The 19,362-nt window shown below is 42.4% G+C and overlaps 1 protein-coding gene across 1 annotated transcript in view; it reads right to left on the reverse strand.

Annotated features, from left to right (window-relative positions):
- Window positions 1-19,362, reverse strand: part of LOC144752429 (epithelial sodium channel subunit alpha-like) — a 198,477-nt gene that overhangs the window by 119,950 nt on the left and 59,165 nt on the right. Inside the window, exons 2-4 of the mRNA XM_078640360.1 lie at window positions 15,541-15,752; window positions 10,734-10,864; window positions 1,494-1,657 (exon numbers count right to left, since the gene is read on the reverse strand). Coding sequence (XP_078496486.1) covers window positions 1,494-1,657; window positions 10,734-10,864; window positions 15,541-15,752 — 507 coding nt within the window. The remainder of the gene's footprint in view (window positions 1-1,493; window positions 1,658-10,733; window positions 10,865-15,540; window positions 15,753-19,362) is intronic.

Consider the following 19,362-nt stretch of genomic DNA (forward strand, 5'->3'; position numbering starts at 1 on the left):
TCTGAGTTACAGCGATTCTCAGGTTTCCTTCAGCATAGAAGTATATTTATTTGCTCAGTGTCACAAGTCCATTCAGCTGATTCTGTTTTATGGTATAATTGACTTATATATTTATAATTTATTTCTACTGTTGAAAATACTCAAAATTAGGAAAGTGAACTATCCAATGGTGTGTTTATTATAATAAATTGTGGTTGCTTCTTGATGCATGCTTCTAAGGCCCTCATCATGAGTATCTCGGAATAAGAGGTAATTATTAATATTAATACCTTTATAATTATAATTTTAATCCTTAATATATATTATTAAAAATAAGTATTGTTCAATCAATAAATTTCCATTACATGGGGGTTAGAATTTAGCTAGTGAGATCATGACTGCCTATTACAACGTTTTGAGGCATAACATGTGGGTTTTGGTACTTACCTTTCACAGTCTACATGTTCTGGTAATTGCTGGACCTTTTTCCAGAGTTATTTCCAGAAGTTTATCTATAGAAATGTAACTCATACGGTCGGACTTTATCATACCCAGTAATTACCCAGTGTGATAAATTCTGTATTACTCCTAATTTCGAACCCTTTGTGAACAGAAATGTCCTCAGGGTTCGAAATCTAAAAGGCCATTTGTAAAAAGAGGAGTTGGCCTAAGGGCTAGGGGGCTCAACTTTGAATCTGGGAAACTGGGTTCGAGTCTCGGCAATGATGATGAACATCCTGTGATTCTGGGCAAATAACTTAATCTCTCCGTGCCTAACAAAAATGAATGTGTCCTCATCTAACGCAACTGGTGCTATGTAAAGCTCTGTGATACCTTCGGATCAAGTTTGCGCTATATAAAACTCAGTAAAAAAAAATATGAGGGCCTAAGTAAAAGAATATATGTTGACTGTAAGTTTGTGTAAAATTGACCATGTTTTCCGAAGGAACATCTTTTTTTTAAATGTAAGGCAATGATTCACCAAATAGCTCTATTCATGCCTGGTATCTTTCCATATTTGTTGAGCCCTTGCACTGTTTGCAACTCAACCAAAGACTAGTTAGTCTCATCAAAGAGGATTGTATGTGTATTAACTAAGATGTACAAATGAACACCACGGAGGCTGGGGTGTGGATTAGCCATAGAATGCATTCTACCATTATACAACCCTATGTGTGTATTACACAAAGGACCCCAGATATTGTTGTAGAACACTGCATGTGTATCACATAAGGAGAGCATCCTGTTAGTACAGGGCACTGTATGTGTTTTTCATACATTCTACCGCTGTAGAGTGATGCATGTATATGGGCCAACAGGTTCTCCTAAATGCACCAGGCCTCTGTTTATGCATTAAACAAGGATTTCGTGTTTGGCTATAGTGCTCGGTGTCGGCACATTCAGACATTGAGTATAGAACCGCCCTTTTCATTCTATATGTTTGCTTGACTTGACCCCATTGGTCTGTGTTTTTGCGGTCAGTGTTGTTAATGAAGTCTCTAAATGGTATTTACCTTCATCATGCCAATCTCTGTTTCTGCCCCTGGTGGAATATTCACTCCCTCGTCTTCAGGAAAGGGCATCTGCGATTGGTCATGTATCAGCAGGCGGACACCAGCCGCATGGGTCATGTCCTGAACGTACTCAATCTGCTGGATGAAGAGTTCTAGGTGTAAACCTGGCATTAATCAGAATGGAAGAAGTAAAAAAAGAAAAGATAGAAATTGAATATCCAGGCAGTTCCTGTATGGCACACACATCCCTCACATCACCAAGCCATGTTTGTAGTTTACTTGCTTAGAAGTGAACCATGTGCAGTGTATTTGGCCGTGCGGGCCATTGTAATGCAGCTTTGAGAAAGTAGCATTATTATAAGATTTTTTCTATCACTTGCCTCAAACTGAAGTGCTTTGGCACTTAAATGATTGATATAAAAATTACTCAACCCAAATGGCATTCGAAGTATTGACCTCAACGACTGAAAGTCAGAGCCCTGCCTTGCTGGTGTCTGATTCTGTTGCTGGTTAAACAGACATCTCTAAATGTAAATTGATACTTGTATAGCGCACTACTCACCCGCAAGGGTCTCAAGGCGCTTGTACGAATACCGCTGTGGAACCCATCCTGGCTTTCCCTGTGAGGTGTCCACTCCTGGCCACCCCCAAGGTGGAGGCCAGGCATCCTTAGCGTTGTGGGGGCCGTTGTGGAGATTAAGCAAGCTATTGCCCAGAGTTGCAGAGTGGGACTCCATGATTGGAATAGGCACCGAGGCGAAAATTATCTCTGGGCCAGGAACTTATATCAATGAGCTATCTTACTGGTTAGCAAATTAGGGGAGGTATGTAGCTATATCCCCTCTTTTGTAGCTCAGGGCAACAGCTTCTTTTAGGGCAATGTGGTACCCAATCTGCTTGTCACAAGTGTCTGGGTAAAAAAGGGATGTAGTCATACTGTCCCTCACTACTCATACTGTCCTTTACTACTCATAGTGTCCCTCACTACTACTCATACTGTCCCTCACTACTCATCTTGAGCATTAGGAGTGCACCTGAACTTGTCACAGTTACCAGCTACATTTTCAGATGGACAGAGAGACAGAGAGGCTGAAAGTTGTTTGGTTTGTGTGTATGGGGATCTTGTCCGGGAGCTGAGATCAAGATCACCTTGTGGAACTAATAACAGTGGTTCTGTCACCAGCGTTTGATATGATTGTACCTAAGGCCTTATAAGTAACGATGAATAGATGTGGCTGCCACAGACGGCAGCACTCAAGTGAACACCAAATCCAATTTACTCCTCACATCCAGCAAAGAACATGGAAAAGATTCAGATCTCCATGTCAAGACTCCAGATAGGCTGCTCCCAGACCATAACTACTCCTCAAATTCGGGCAAGTCGTAAACATGCATGGCTTGCTGCTTCCAGCATTAACAATCAGTCATGATGATGACACAATAATTGCCAAGGATTGAAACCCATCAATGCATATGGCAACTTGAACTTGTTATGGATTTTCCCTCCCTGTGACCTATAGATACTAAATATCCATTGACACTGATTATCAATGTGTGGTTCCAATATCATATTGTTTTGTACACACCAGATGTTTTTGGGTAATTATCAACATGTGAGCCCGTGTGAGCAGTGAGCACTGAACACCTCCCTTGAAGCAGTGAATGTAGCACAGTTGCAAAGTGGGTGGCTTTCTTCTTTTCTATCTTTGATGCAGATATATTTTCAATACATACATTTAGTATATCTCAATTACTGACTTGATGTATCAGTGTGACATAGGACGCTGAATTGAAAGCTGCAGAGATATTGAGGAAAATATAGGGCAGCAACACCACACTAATCCAGCTCGTGTGGATACCAGCTTGAACTCCAGATACGTGGAATAGTCATCAGTGATGACCATCATCGCCACAAGTTCGTCCAGCTGAGGGAACCACACTTTGCTACATAGCCTCTTGTCAGACAACACTCTCACCTATTTTGATACAGTGAAAGCTACAGAGCTGTCGGTGAACGCGAGTCCCATGGGCTGACTGAGTCCCCTGCTATCCCCAACAAGAGCCGGCCAGTGCAACACCGCACCCTTCCCCAGGCCAGCTGGATGTACACAAACAGAATGGTACTCCCCCCTGGGCCTGTGAAAAGCCCCTAGTTGCCGGAATCACCAGTACAGGCTCACCAACTCCCATGGCTGGTGAGGGCTTTTTGCATCAGTCCTGATGAGGCTGGTGGGCCGTGCTGACCTTCCAACGCTGAGTCTCCAGTAGCGGAGCTGCCGTACCACCTCTGGCACCTTCCCACCGCTGTGCAGGCCGATTTGGAACTGCAGATGCATTGGCGCCACCAGCTGGGTCTGTCAGAGCAGAATGAGCCATACTGGCAGAATGAGGTGGCAACACTGGTGGGATTCACCTAAACCCCATGGCCAATTACTGGATTGTGGGGCAAAAATAAGGGCTCAGAGATCCTGGCTTTGGTGGTAACATCAACACTTTGTCTCGAGGTCTCAGCACCATGTTGTCCTGGTCACATGACCCCTGGGCCTAAACCAAATTATTCCACCCCGGAGGTGGACCAGATAACATCCCCAATTATATAGCATGACCCTGGTGTTTCACAGAGATGTTATATCCATCCCCCATTAAAAGAGGCTGTAGGGGATATCATTCCAGGCCATTCTTTGTTTGCTGTTGTAAGATGCTGTAAGCTTACTAGGACAGTGTTAACTTCCTATGAGTGTGACCACTTATTTCATTTGCCAATGGCTCCAGCCCGCAAACACCAGACCAGATCATTCCAGCCTCTGTGAAACCGGACCTGGATACACAAGATGATGGATGGAATGTTGCACCATGGCAAAACATTCACCCCGATTCACAGATCTGGGTTTAATCCATTGTTATTTTGCTCACCAAGCCACCCCTGTTCAGACATGGCCATATACAAATCAGTCTTGACCCTGTGCCTCATGGGAACAGTCCAGCCCGAACTGCCAAGCCATGTCTTCCCCGGACCGGAATCAAGCATCCTAGGACCGGTTTCTGGCTATCAGCCGTCTTCAGCCAGGATAGCTTGACTCCAGTGGCGTAGTGAGCACGGGACCCACGTCTGGGCATACCCTTCCCACATAGGGTGAACAGCAAAACACACAAGATGATGGACGGAATGTTTCACCATGGCAAAACATTCACCCCCAGTCACAGATCTGGGTTTAATCCATCGTTATTTTGCTCACCAAGCCACCCCAGTTCAGACATTGCCATATACAAATCAGTCTTGACCCCGTGCCTCATGGGAACAGTCCAGCTCGAACTGCCAAGCCATGTCTTCCCCGGACCGGAATCAAGCATCCTAGGACCGGTTTCTGGCTATCAGCCGTCTTCAGCCAGGATAGCTTGACTCCAGTGGCGTAGTGAGCTCGGGACCCACGTCTGGGCATACCCTTCCCACATAGGGTGAACAGCAAAACACACAAGATGATGGACGGAATGTTTCACAATGGCAAAACATTCACCCCCAGTCACAGATCTGGATATAATCCATCGTTATTTTGCTCACCAAGCCACCAAAGTTCAGACATGGCCATATACAAATCAGTCTTGACCCTGTGCCTCATGGGAACAGTCCAGCCCGAACGGCCAAGCCATGTCTTCCCTGGACCGGAATCAAGAATCATAGGACTGGTTTCTGGCTAGCAACCATCTTCAGCCAGGATAGCTTGACTCCAGGGGCGTAGTGAGCACGGGACCCACATCTGGGCATTCCCTTCCCACATAGGGTGAACAGCAAAACACACAAGATGATGGATGGAATGTTGCACAATGGCAAAACATTCACCCCCAGTCACAGATCTGGGTTTAATCCATCGTTATTTTGCTCACCAAGCCACCACGGACCTGGATACATCTCAGAAGCACCTGAGGACACCTCCCACACCCCATCCTTCAGCATGTGTCAAGAAGAAGAAGCTTCCCTCTCCTGAGAGAATATAAAACCCACTCCCTGCCACCCACATCCCGTTGCCAAGGCCCATAAGCAATAATAAAGAGCCCCAACCCCGTTCACCGTCCGCCCCAAGCTCAAGTTTTGGGCCTGTTTAGCCTCATTATTCCGGAGTCTGCTTGTTTTTCCCCATTCCAGGGAAAGCAACTTATAGTGCCTGTTATCTCACGCGTAGATAAGAAAATACTAGATCCTGTGGAGATAATGTGATACTAATAATGGGGCCCTGTGGCATGTCTTTGTAAACAAACTAAATACAATATGTTAAAAGGAAGTCCATGCAAATTGTGGTAGCCCGTCCTGGGCCAATTTGCATATGCTGAACAGCATAAGTCAGAATTTACATACAACAAGTTACTATGCATGGTCCCTGGCACTTAGGGGCTGAATACGATGGAGGCGAGACAGGCTGTCGTTGGCGGTCTCACTGCCATCGGACCCACCTTCACCGCCCGCCACATTAGGGTGACAAGTAGTGTGATGGCGGTCGGAAACACCGAATGCCACGCCACCGACAGGCTCCTTGAGCTCGCCGATGCGGCGGAGGGCCTCGCGATCCCTTCAATGTTGGTGGTGTCTACCAGGCACAGCCATAGGGATTACAATGTCCCTCCCCACCAGTCTTTTCATGGTGGTACACCCACCATGGAAAAGCTGGTGGAAAGGGACACTGGGGGACCGTAGCGGGCCCTCCTTCCCTCTTGGACCTCCGGTGTCGGCACTAGGGGCCACCTATGGCGCCCCACTACATTTCCCTGCACCATATGACAGGCACTGCATGGTGCCTGCCATTTAGTGCAGGGATATGTCTAGTGACCCCTTTTTGTACTGCGGTGTGTGCAGCAGCCAGCAGCACCAGCCTCAATACAAAAGATAGGCATTGCGAACGCTTCGGTGGCGTTCGCATCATAATACCTATGTTGGAACCGCTGACAGTCTGTCAGGTGGTCCCGATTTCCGATAGGGTGGTGGGCGGACTTACGTCCGCCCGCCATCATAATGAGCCCCATAGTTTCTGTGAATAGACTACAATACTGCATGTACGTGATGTAGGCTGAATGTTCCACTGTGCAAAAATACATTGCACAGCATTATGAACGGGGGATAAGAAACTCTCTCTCTCCCCTCCCAAATCCTTGCAAAAGTCCCTTTCTTCGGTACATCAGCCAGGGCTGAGGCTCACAAGATGAGCCAATGTTCCTGAAAAGGAAGAGGAACCTTACTGAGGCGGGTTCAAACATTGTGGCCGACGCTGTGGCTGCCCACTGTGGGGAACTAAATGTTGTGCCTCCACTCACCCTCGGTGCTGCAGAAAAACAGGAAGTAAAGAGTTTGGGCAGACGGCCACGAGGGGAGAGACATACTGTGTAGGGGAGATACAAAATGAAATGAAGGATGAGGAGGGACGTGTGAAGTATTTGTCCACCAGGATATAGGTGGCAGCTGTACTCCATGGTGGCAAACAAGTAGGATATCTCTGGTTCACCCGCACAGAGCAGTGGGTCCTCAACTTCTCACATGACTGGCATGTACATGGTCTGTCTGTTCCTGAGAGCTCTGTCATCAGGCTGAATAAGAAACAATAATTCAAGAAAGGGCCAATATATATTTCGACTTCTGCTAATATATCACCACCTACAAAATGCTTGATTTTCAAACTGGCACAGAGCCCACACACACAGATACACACATAGGGGCAGCTGGTGACATTTCAAAGTGGTGGGGAGATGTAAGCTGGGGAGGAGGTTGACTTAGAAACCGAGTGAAGCGAGCGCGCAACACTGATAAAAGGAGGGTTCCATGTGGTACTGGCCCTAAGAAACATTTGAAAAAGGAGAGGCAAATGGTGCCTTTTTAAAGCTGTTTTTGATAAAGAGTTTGGTGAATAAGTAATAAGGTTTACAAACCAATCTTGATGGTGTAGTCTTGAATTCATTAAAAACCTGAAAGAGTTGAGAGTTTAGGTGAACGTGAGAGTGACCTGTCTTTTGCAGTGTTACATATTTTCAACAGTTAAGCCATGCCAGTGCTTTGTAGCGGGTGCATTATCTCTCTTCGCTATTTTATGACAAGTTAAAGGTGTGACTAGAGTGCACACAGATCTCACCAGCAAGCGCACTAATCCCCATAGGAATTTCACTGCTAATGCTGGGTAGAACATGTTGAGTACTCTGTAGTAGATGCCTTAATCCCATTAAATGTTTTAAAATGCATGATGTGTGTCCCCCATTAAGTAACCCAGTAATTATTATCATATCTGTCCATTATATGAACTAGGCCAGTGTTCTGTGGGTTGATCCTACAAACAAACCCAAGCACTGATCATTTCCCTACTCTAAAAGTAGATGCTAAGGCACTAGAGGCTAGGACAAACCTGTGCACTGTTATGGCAGTGAGTGAACCTGAACTCATCCTTTCACAGCACTGGTTTGACAGAGCACCATAAAACATCCAGGACGACACTATAATACTGCATTACTGGTGTGTATTAACTCTCCCAATTCGGGGGACTGCACGCTGCTCTCATAGAGGACCTTACTCCATCCAGTGCTGGAACCACCCACTATCTGACCAAGGCCCTTGAAACCATCTGGTGATGACAGCACTATATTACTCTGCAAATGGATCTCAGTGCATTAACCCCTTCGCTGCGGCGGCAATTCTGCCGAAGCGCTAGGGGGGAGGAGGGGGCCACGCGGCGCTCCCATGCTTGTGACGGAACCGCTCCGTCACGAGCCTCGGGTGGGCTGTGCTGGTGACGGAGCGGTTCCGTCACGGCCCCGCCCGCTCTATAGAATGCGCCGCGCAGGCGCGCCGAGCGGGCCGTGACAGAACCGCTCCGTCACCAGCACAGCCCACCCGAGGCTCGTGACGGAGCGGTTCCGTCACGAGCATGGGAGGGGTTAATCATAGGGCTAAGCACACAGCTCGACAAATGCACCTTATGCATTTTAGAACAGAGACCACCCTACTTCTCCGCTAAAGTATGTTTGCACTACCTGTTCTGAGGGCATCATACTACTCAGTGAATGCACTGTAACACACTTCGATTGGGGAGTTGGATCTCCACCTTGCGCTCTCAGTGCACCTCACAACTCTTAAGATTGGAACCTCTCATTTCACTTCAACCAATCTATCAAGGGTTAGGACAACCATACCACTCAGCCAATGCACTTGAAGCCATCTAGGACCAGGAATCTCCACAATGCTCCGCCATTACACAATATACAGCTTTATAAATACACATCGACATACGCAGGGCTAGGCACTTAAACCCTCCTGGTCTGGGATCATTTTACAACTCCCTCCTTCAAACTAACCAACTGAACGTGCACAATAGTGCAAAAGAAAGCAGGTCTACCTGAGTAGAAAGCTTAAAAAAATACAATTGCTTTTCACCCTCAGGCAGTGCCCAGCACAAAGCCTTGTCTGATGCTACTAAATCAGAGAAATTCAGATAAACACCCTGTGGTTCAATATAAAATGTGTGATAAGGAAAACTTAGATCAAATCCCTTGACTCAAAGAAGCAAGCTAGATCTCTGTCTCAGCTCTCCCTTTTATTTTATTTGCTTATCTGTATCCAATAAATAGCCTCTGTGTATGAGCTGTTGCAGTCCACCGGATGCAGACAAAAAGCAAGGAAATAAGAAGTGCCCCCAATGTAAATAGGACCCTGCAGAAGAGCTATTTAAAGTTGTCAAACCTCAACACTTTATTTCCGTAGCTGCAACAGGTCCCAGGAGAACATGCAAAAGCCACCAAGTACATTGAAAGTTATTGTTAAGGTGTACGATGTATTGCATATGTCTCCTTGCTCCTCTCCCCCTCCACCTATGGCAGACCCAAGACCTGCTGACCTTCAGGAGACTCCTCAAGACCTGGGTTTTCGAGCAGTAGCAGCATTCCCCACCCCCCACCCACCAGCGGCTTGAGACCCTCACGGGTAAGTAGTGCGCTTTACAAATGATTGATTGATTGATTGATTGATTGATTGATCAGAGGGAAAGGCACACATCACAATACACATCCCGTCTTTACTCCAAATGCTACCTTGCACAGCCTGAAGGAGCTATCTATTGGTGAGTGTTCAAAATTACATATACTTACCCACCACTCTTCAGGGCTGATTTTTCATATGCTCTAAGTCCCCATTCCCTGCTTCGAATCTTTTTGATTGTGGGGGAGCCCGAGCCAGGTTAGGGCAGGCTGGGGCAGGGCTGTGTCACAGAGAGGGAGGAGGAGTGGTATAATGTGCACTTAAGTGCGCATGACAGTTTTCCGGCTGTCTTCTGCCAGCCAAACCGTCATGCAGCGATTACCATGTTCTCTACCCGGCTTTATTGCAAGGCCTAGTGGAGAACATGCAGAGGCTCCCACTCCATGTTTGAGCACTGAACCAGGCCTCTTAGACCAATCATGATGCTGCTGTCATGCTAGTGACAGCAACGTTGTGATTGGCTGGGTAAGTCTGGGAGCCTGAGTGCTTTCAAGCTGTGAGATAAAGAGAAGAGGACAAAGGCGAAGCGGCGGCCCTTCAGATAAGTTAACTTTTTAATTATTTTTTTTTAAATCGAATTCGCCCATCCTACCACTACTTTTTCAATGCGGCCGCCACTGATGTTTTGTCTTTTTTACATGCTTTTTCCCCTCACACATTTTGGCAGGTTTGACCTACCAGAATCTATCAGAGGAAACCGCAACAATGTGATAATTGTCACTCAACTCATAATCCCACTTTAGTCCTGCACTTCTCATTATGAGCTGCCAGGACCAGCAATTGGTGTGATATTTATCACTCCTGATAAAATTCAACACTGTCAAGTCAGAATTTAGCAAGTGTGATAAATACCGCCTTATTATGAGTTTTTGGGGAATGATATGTGTCTTGGGTGCTTACCGCACCAAAACCGACATGCTTCCGTAAATGCCAAGCATTTTTCTTCCAATAAATATGGGTAGTTTTGACCTGCTGATATTTATCACAAAACTCATAATTGTGATGTGTCTGATAACTGCAGGTACTGCACATATTGGAATGAACTGGACATGTGTATTGAAAGCCATTATAGCAGATTTTAGGCTGCGGAACATTAGGTTGTACTTGTAACGCACCTTTAAAGGCCTATAATACGAAGAGTTTCATACAGGCCAGTATGACCATTGGTCCAGGGCCCCCATTCAACATTTCCTTTCTGCTGCACCTATTGGCTGCGGCTTACGCGGCAAGGGACATACCGTACATGAAGCCCGCCTTGGTGATATTCAGCGCCTCCGAATTGATGGGATTCCCGCGCAGGTCTGTTGCCTTCTGGGAGTTAAAGGTGAAGCAGTTGCCGAACTTATAATTGATGAATCCTGAAAAGAAGCTGAAAAGGAATGAAAAAAGGAGAGTCCTCCAAGTGAGACTAAGTGGCGGGAGCCATCTTTAAGAATGATGTGCAGCATCTCAGGGAATAGGTCCTGCTCCATGATTTAAGGTTTTTTTCCCCAAAAGGTCTACCTGCATGGTACAACAGAGGAAAACAGCAGTTGAAGTGCATAACAAAAGTGAGGAAATGGTGATCTGTGCTTTGAGGGTGAGGTCAGCGAGTGTGTGGTAGTGGTCACAGATGTGGCAAGTAAGAAAATATTGCTTAACTATTTCGTGTTCCATTCACCTTCAGGTAATGACATACAAAACATAACACACACATGAAATGAAAAATAAAGCAAGTACAAGTAATTGGTGGGAAATGTGCATTTTTATGTTATGAAAGCTCAGTTGGTTATAACTGCAGATGTCTGTGAACATACAGAAGGAATAGAGTCATGGATGGTGAAGTGGGGATTAGTGAGTGCTATGAGGTCTTGGGAACATTGTTCCCAATTGATCCCGCCAACTTCGACCTCTGAGGAAAGTGTGGAGCATCAACTAAAATACAATTTCAAAGCTCTGTTAAGTCTATTAGACTAGTACAACTTTCTTCACACGTTGGCTTATATATTTCGAACAGATTATAAGTAAATGGGTGATGCTAGCGAAAAAAGATCTTGAATTATGATGGGAGTGTTCTACTTTTACTGCAATGGGGTTTCTTGCTGGCAGAATAAAGTCCGAATATTTCAGAATCTATTTGTCCATCAATTAGTGCAGGTGGTGTGATGGGTATCTTACATACCCATGCACAATCAGGTACTAAAATAGGTTCTGCAAGAAATATTTGTTATTTTCTGTAATCTATTTAAATCCTCCCACCACCCACTATAGAAACTTGTAGCCTTATTTAGTGTTTGGCTAATGGGCTGCTCTATCGCAAAAGTGGTGAATGTCCCATCTGCTGTTTTACAAGAACATTTTAGTTTATGGCACTTCGTGATACGGTGGACAGGATATTGACCACGTTTTTAGCCAAGCTCTAAAAAAGTCCTACACTTCAGTACATTTTATTGAGTACATAAATAGTGAGATCATACCTCCACAAAATATGGGTACTATTTTGACGAGTATGTGATAGTCCATAGATTTGAAGAAAGCGAAAAGGTGGTGGGCGGACAACTGAATTAATCTCAGCCACTGGTAATTACCCAGGGGCACATTCCCCTTCCTTGTTTGAGTCTGGGGTTGTTTGTGTTCCTGCCTGGAGAGATCAGGCTGCAGTAGAGGCTGAACTGTTCCTATTGGAGCAGGACTAAGACTGATTTGCATAGGGCTGGTCTCTGTATAGGGTGGCATAGTGGGTGATAAAGGATAGTCTGGAATGCGGCCTTAGGCAATCACCAGTAGCTGAGATTTAATCAAGTTTTCCCTTAAACACTTTGTTCTTTTTTGCATTAGATGTCCTATGCTCCATTGCATGTGGTTTTGGACATTTAAATATTTTCTAGAAGGAAGTACTAGTTGATTACAGATGCATTCTGGGGTCTATTGTTATTAATTGGTTTCGGCTGATGTTGGCCTTAGCTGATATATTCTTTTCGTTTTTAATCTATATTTATCTGGAAGACATGAATAATCCAGTGTCCAAAACCCATATTGCCAACCGGAAGCCTTTAGAAAACCTCTCTAACTAGGCAATGAGCAGTTCTGCTAGGAGTACATAGTTGGACAGGCAGCAAGGGGTTAGTAGCGATTTTCAGCTGCCTGATTATACAGAATACTCCATTCCACTGGCTTTAGAGTTTGGTGCATAGGATCCCATCCACCATATTACACATGTCATAGGCTATATTGCGCTTATATTATGATGGATGGGCTATCCACCACGTTTGTCTTCAAGCTCTAAATAAGGCCCAAAGTCTGGTAATAAAAATAACTTGTTCTAACTTTACAAAATCAGGTTCATTTTTTGAAAAACAAAAAGGCTGTGGTCTATTTTTTTAAATGACTTTTGTTAACAGAAATTAATCAAAATAATTGCACTTTGGATTGAAAATAATACATTCTGTGCCAAAGTGCACTCTCATACTCATTAATTGGCCAAAAAGCAGCTTTTCAGTTGTTTTTCATCCGCGATTGGTGAAAAGCTTTTTAGCACTAACAGTTTTTCTCCAAAGGAGATAAATACATATTATGTATTTTGACCAGGAAATCAAATATGCTTTTTGTTGTTGTTATTAACAAGGACATTTCATTATTAAAAAAAAATAACGAATGACTACTTACTAAGTTAAAATTTGATTAAAGGTTAAGTTGATGAATAGTCAAATTGTAATAAAAATACTAATTTCACCACTTGGAACAGGAATCAAATAGTGCACCCAGTGTGATAAAGAATAAAAAAAAAACTATCATTTCTAAAACATCTACTATCTAAAATATATTTGATTAAAAAATAAAACACAGTGTGAGGGATTGTGGAGAGTATTAAAAAACAAAGCATACAGTTCACTGCAGTCTGTTTTCTGTGTCTATTAGGGCTCGGACATGAACAAGGAAGTAGGAAGGAAGAACATGGACGGGTTGGAAAGAATATATGGAGTACAAGAAGAGGAGGAGGAAAAGCTAACACGAACAGGAGATAAGAAGGGAGAGTGAATGAATTAAGGGGGAAGTGGTTTCCCAAAAAACTATCAAGCAGGATTCAGGAAGAGGGTAGATAATGAAGGATGGAAGAAAAAGCATGAGAGAGTGACATTAGTAAGGCACAATGGGGACAAGGGAAAAAGAGAAGAAGGGAAGTATGGTAAGGGAGCATGACGATTGGGAATGAAAAAAGATAAGAACGGGGTTTCTCATCTTCCTAAAACTGACATCCAACTAACTTGACCTGACAATGTTAAGTTGGAATAATGTCAGAATCATCAGGATGGAGATTCAAGATGCTGACTGTTGTTAGCACAATTTATAACCAAAGATAAAGACAGTAAACTGCTGTGTAATGTTGTAGTCTAAAAGAGCGCACCTGTTCTCCCTAAAGAGTCATTCTGTATAGCTATAGCTCTCTCTCTCTCTCTCTCTCTCTCTCTCTCTCTCTCTCTATATATATATATATATATATATATATATATATATATATATATATATATATATATATATGAACAACTTCCACGCATTACCGGATTTCCTCAAATCATGGACACGGACCACAAAGGTATCAGTAGAGTTTTCTTTATTGTTTTGCTGCCATAACGTTTCGGCTCGTCCGAGCCTTGATCACATGATATATATATATATAAGACTCAAGCAGTGTGGGTGCGGCGTGCGGCCAAGGTGACACTGGTGCACGTTGATAGCCTGTGCCCGGGCGATTAATATTCCAGACGCTCCGTATTTCTCACAACGGAGACGGCACTCCGCGTAGTGCGGTTTGAAGATATTTACACAGGTTGTCTTCCCTTTATTAATATATGATATTAGTGGACTAATAATAAATAAATAAATCATATGCAACGGCTGCCCAATGGGGCCTAAAGACTATCAATGATAAAATTGGCAATTTTCGCAAAGAAAGATATTTGCTGCTCAAAGTGACATATATTTTGAGATGAGATTCGTTCTATTGTATCATTTTGATTTAATATTTTTTCATTCATTTTTCAACTATGGAATGTTATGAAACAGGACACTAGTTGTGTTAAGACATTGCTTTTTCTTGACAAATCATGGAAATTGCTTACGTTGTGAATCACTGTTCAAATGTTAAAAGATGGCCACCATGTATTGTGTGTGATGTCGTGGAGCTTTTAGTCCACATTCTCTGTTTAGCACTCCATGCTCTCAAGGACTGTAGATGCATTAGTTCGGCGTCTTGAACAAGGCTCAGTGGGAGCCAAAACTCGTAGACACTTGTGTCTGCTAATGGAGTAATTGAAAATAAATATCTTCAAACCGCACTACGTGGAGTGCCGTCTCTGTTGTGAGAAATACAGAGCGTCTGGAATATATATATATATATATATATATATGTATATATATATATATATACATATAGATAGATATAGATATATATATAAATAGATAGATAGGTATATATATATGCAAATCGACTCCTGAATAACAACAAGCATTCAGAATTTCCACTCATACGACATGTGACTAAGATTATGGTAAGAGTAGGGTGTTACTGCATTGTAGAACAACAACTAACCAATGCTATGTTTTTAATTTTTATACTTTAAACTACGCAATACAAAGTTTATAAAATGCGCTAATGGAAAAGTACACTCAATCCAAAATATGTTTAAATATAATTTTGTTTCGTATTTTAATGTAACATATCTTCATCAGCCTGCTATTTTGGGGGACCTACAGCAGATTCTATGACATTAAATGAGGTCAAAAGAATAAAGGCAGATCGGAGTACTCATAAGAGCTTTAAAAACAAAACCGCGCAAAAATAAATTTTGGAAATAATTTTGAAAGCAGTTCCTCATTGGAAGACTTTAAATATGCATCTGACAAAATTGTATTAGTTTGAGGTATTACTCCTGTTGTCCCTCACCTCCTTCCCTCACTCCTCCCCAACTACCTGTACCAACATCTTAAGACTGGTATTATCTTTGAGTCTTGACCTTGGACAGTGTTTTACATTAGGTGAAGAAAATACAGGGTTCACTCCCTCACCTTGAGTTGCACTCCTGCCCATGGAAGTTGCAGAAGATCAACATGTCCTCCAGGTGATGTCCCATTTCAATTTTCTGCTCATCTGAAAGTTGGTTGAATTCAGAGGCAAACTTATTGAATGCGCTTGCATACTGGATGTGGTCGTCCACTTCATCTGTTGTGTTTGAGTTTTGGGAACGATTGCGCCGGTGAGTTAGCTCGAGGCCTGAATCCTGGGGCATAAGGAATTGCAGACAGTTTAAGAGCTAGAAAACTTGGGGAATAAAATGTCACTGATGCACTGCACAAAACCATCTCCACCCACATTAGCTCCTTTGTGGCCTTCTTTTGTTGCAACTGCAGAGAGACAAATACTGATGGGAGTACCGTCAGAACTACCTCGTCTTCCACATTTCCTACTACACTCTACGCAGGGCTTCATATAGCACCCAGTATAGGAAGTCCATACCCGGGTGTGGTATTTAATGAGTGTAACAAGTACCACATAATCCACTTGTTGGAATGAGGCATAACATGCACTACCAGTATTTTCTCTACCGGTTTTCTCATTTTTCTGCCTATTTTTTCCCGGCAAATTTTATTTTGCCTAGTTTTTCCTAATAAAATGTGTTATGTTTGTTGATTAATTATAGTGTGAGATAATTACCATGTGCGCAAAAGTCCACACAACACTGATTTCCAACTGGTACACAAGACATAATAAGTAAGTTAGGGTTTATTTAGTTTAGTTTAATGGGAACACCATACATGTCTGGCCCTCCTGCCCGCCAAACTCGAAAGCTCCTTGCCTCATTTAAGGTTGGGGAGTTGTAGGGTTTTCGATTGGGGAGGACCTCAACTGGCTCCATCATTGGAAACCCTTGAGCTGATGGCCTGTCTGCACTGGGGCAACAGACCACAGTGGCATTTACCCTCCACTAATTAAAACACGGGGACCATCACTGGTGCCCATTCCTGACAGCACTGTGAGAGACGGGAAACTCACATCAGGCCTAATGGCGCAAAGAGAAAATTCTCTGTGCCTCACGGCAAATTCATATTTTTTGGTTTATACAAACAAACTCCCGTTTGGAGACTTTATATGTGTAAACAAAAAAAAAACACAGTGGAGGAAAAAATCAGTCACCCGCTCAACATTCGCTCCAGCCTAAAGTACCTACTACCCCAAAGGATGCATGGTAGGCAGAGTGCAGGAGCCTCCACTGACGTGGCAGGCCTTTGGGCCACATGCCATACTCCACATGTTCCCCCATTGAGCAGCCTTGTTTTTGATCTTTCACGACTTGAATCCCCTTGTCTGCTACATGATTTTTACTTAAATTCTGCTACTGATTTTGTTCTAACGTGCCTTTTGGATAAACTTCCATACATTCATCACATCCTCTCTCCTGCAGGTCTTTTCTCATGACTCTTTTGTTTAACATCTGTTAATTGTTGCTTTTTGTAATAGACTGTATTTATGACTTTTGTTTTCAAGATATTTGCACATTGCTCCATATAAATCAAATAATAATCATACATTTAAAGAACAATAATTTCTAGCAATAACAAACACCTGCAACCATTAGAAAGAAATAATGGTTTAAGACAACAAGGTCTATGCATGAAGAGATCATATGTGTTGTCAATGACTGTAGCCCCAACCAATTCTGCACCCTAATTTCAGCCTATTCTTTTAGGATTACAAATCTGAAAGTGCATTAGACATGATTAGAGCCAGCTATGAGTTTTTTTATCTGTCCTATCCATCATCTATTTAAGCTTCATCCAGTGTTACTAGCCATTCTCTCTTGGAGCATTGTGGTTTATCTCAGTTCCCCATGGCCACTTCAGAATTTGTGGTGTTTTGGCCCTTATACCAAAAGGCTATGGCATAAAGTAGATTTTTTTATTTTCAGCATCAGAGTATTACTTCCCTAATTCCTACCATCCCCTTTAGACTCAACCTTTCTGCAACAGGGCCTTGTTAGAGGTCAGAGAATGTTTTAGTGGAGAGTCCATGCATGCTCTCAGTTGCAAGCTAACAGAATTATTCATCTCTGTGTATCAGTCTGTGTAGTGCTTCTTAGAATGCACTATGGCATTATAAACAAGCCTATCGCACATTGATCCTGGTGTTCTTTGCTGCCTTGAACATGTGTCGCGTTTAACAAAATACAAAACAGCGCACACACACACTTACACATATACGCACCACAAAAACATGCGCGTGCACACACTCATTTTCACTGAGAACAATGGTTAAAGTGACGCTATACTTAGGTATGGCAATAGGAACTTAGTTTACATTTTTTTAAACCTAGAAAATCATGGACAAAACAAAGTATTAATGTGACGTTATAGTTAGGTGTTGAAATGAGTTAAAAACTAACATTTACAAAACAAACAAACAAAAAAATACATGAGTTATACTTTACTGAGCTAACTATAATATGTGCCCCACCATGCACTGCTTATTATCTGACATATTACATCATTCTTCACATGTTAAATGACATAATTGATGACATTACTGATGACACCTCAAATTACATTTTTATCTCATTTCTACACCTAACTATAAGGTTCAGTTCAGTTCAAGATTCTTTATTCGAATTTAAAAAATTTATAAAAGTCGTATCACGACAAAATATCATAAAATCCCATTAAAAGAGTTATACAGATTTCCAATTACGACAGATTAAGGTTACTTTAGCCTTTGTTATTTTTCATTAACAATATTTTTATTATTTTTGCCGGAGTATTGCGGTGCCAGCAATAGATAAAAACATTTCTTTTTTAAATCAAGGGGATTCCTCTTGGTATCTCCCACCACCAGTGCTAGGAGGCCAGGGTGTCTCTACCCTACCCCTTAAATCTTTTTTTTAACTTCAGGGACAGCAGTTGAACATGGGTCAGTCGGTCCTAAGAGTTGAGTCCTTGAGTCAAATCAAATCAAATACAACTTTATTCGAGCGTGATTACACAAGTCCTAAAAGTACAAATTCATGTATAATATTACAACACCTAATATGACCAAATATACAAAGTTAAAAATGTGGAATTCAATCAAGCAGGATTTGACAAACTTATGATTCATGATAGCCCATTTTATAAAACCCAATTAAAAATATTAAAATACTATGAATAATATAAATCTCTTACTAGAAATTGAAACCTGTGTTATAAAGGGGAATCACGTCTATCTTCATTTCTATTTTTAGTCTACTACCCCCGGTTTTCCTTCTTCTAATACATGACCATAAAAATAATCCTAGGGAAAAACATACAAACGGGTCACACAAGGTCTTTAAAAAGTATATGGCCACCCTGCATTGTTTAAATTTGTGATACCTCATAATTGGGTAAATACATTTTTTCCTTTCTGCTATATAAAACTTGCAGAATAATGTTAAATGAAGGTCTGACTGAGAGGAACAATTATTACATGGACAAGGTGGCAAGTCTGAAAATGTGTATATTTTTTCTGGGTACCCTAACAGTAAAGGGATCAGATTCATTTGAAACGGTAAAAGAATAAATCTGTGCTGGGGATTATTAATAGAGGTAAGGTAATAAAACCTTCCTCCACTCTAGGTGGAACTAAATCATAGGCAATAGAAGAACTTTGAGTACAATTTTTTCCCTTCGGGCACCCTTTGCTCTCTGCAAAAATAACTCAGTTAGCCTTGTCTTTGTAATCTTTTTACAATTTTCAGGATCCTGAAACAATTCACCTAACCCTAATACAGTTAATTGTGTCTCCACATAATTTAACCAACCAATCTTCTTATAATGTTCCAATGTACAGCAGTCCTTAATAATGCACTGAGTCAGATCTAC

Source organism: Lissotriton helveticus, chromosome 5_1 (genome assembly GCF_964261635.1).
Source record: "Lissotriton helveticus chromosome 5_1, aLisHel1.1, whole genome shotgun sequence".
NCBI classification, from domain to species: Eukaryota; Metazoa; Chordata; class Amphibia; order Caudata; family Salamandridae; genus Lissotriton; species Lissotriton helveticus.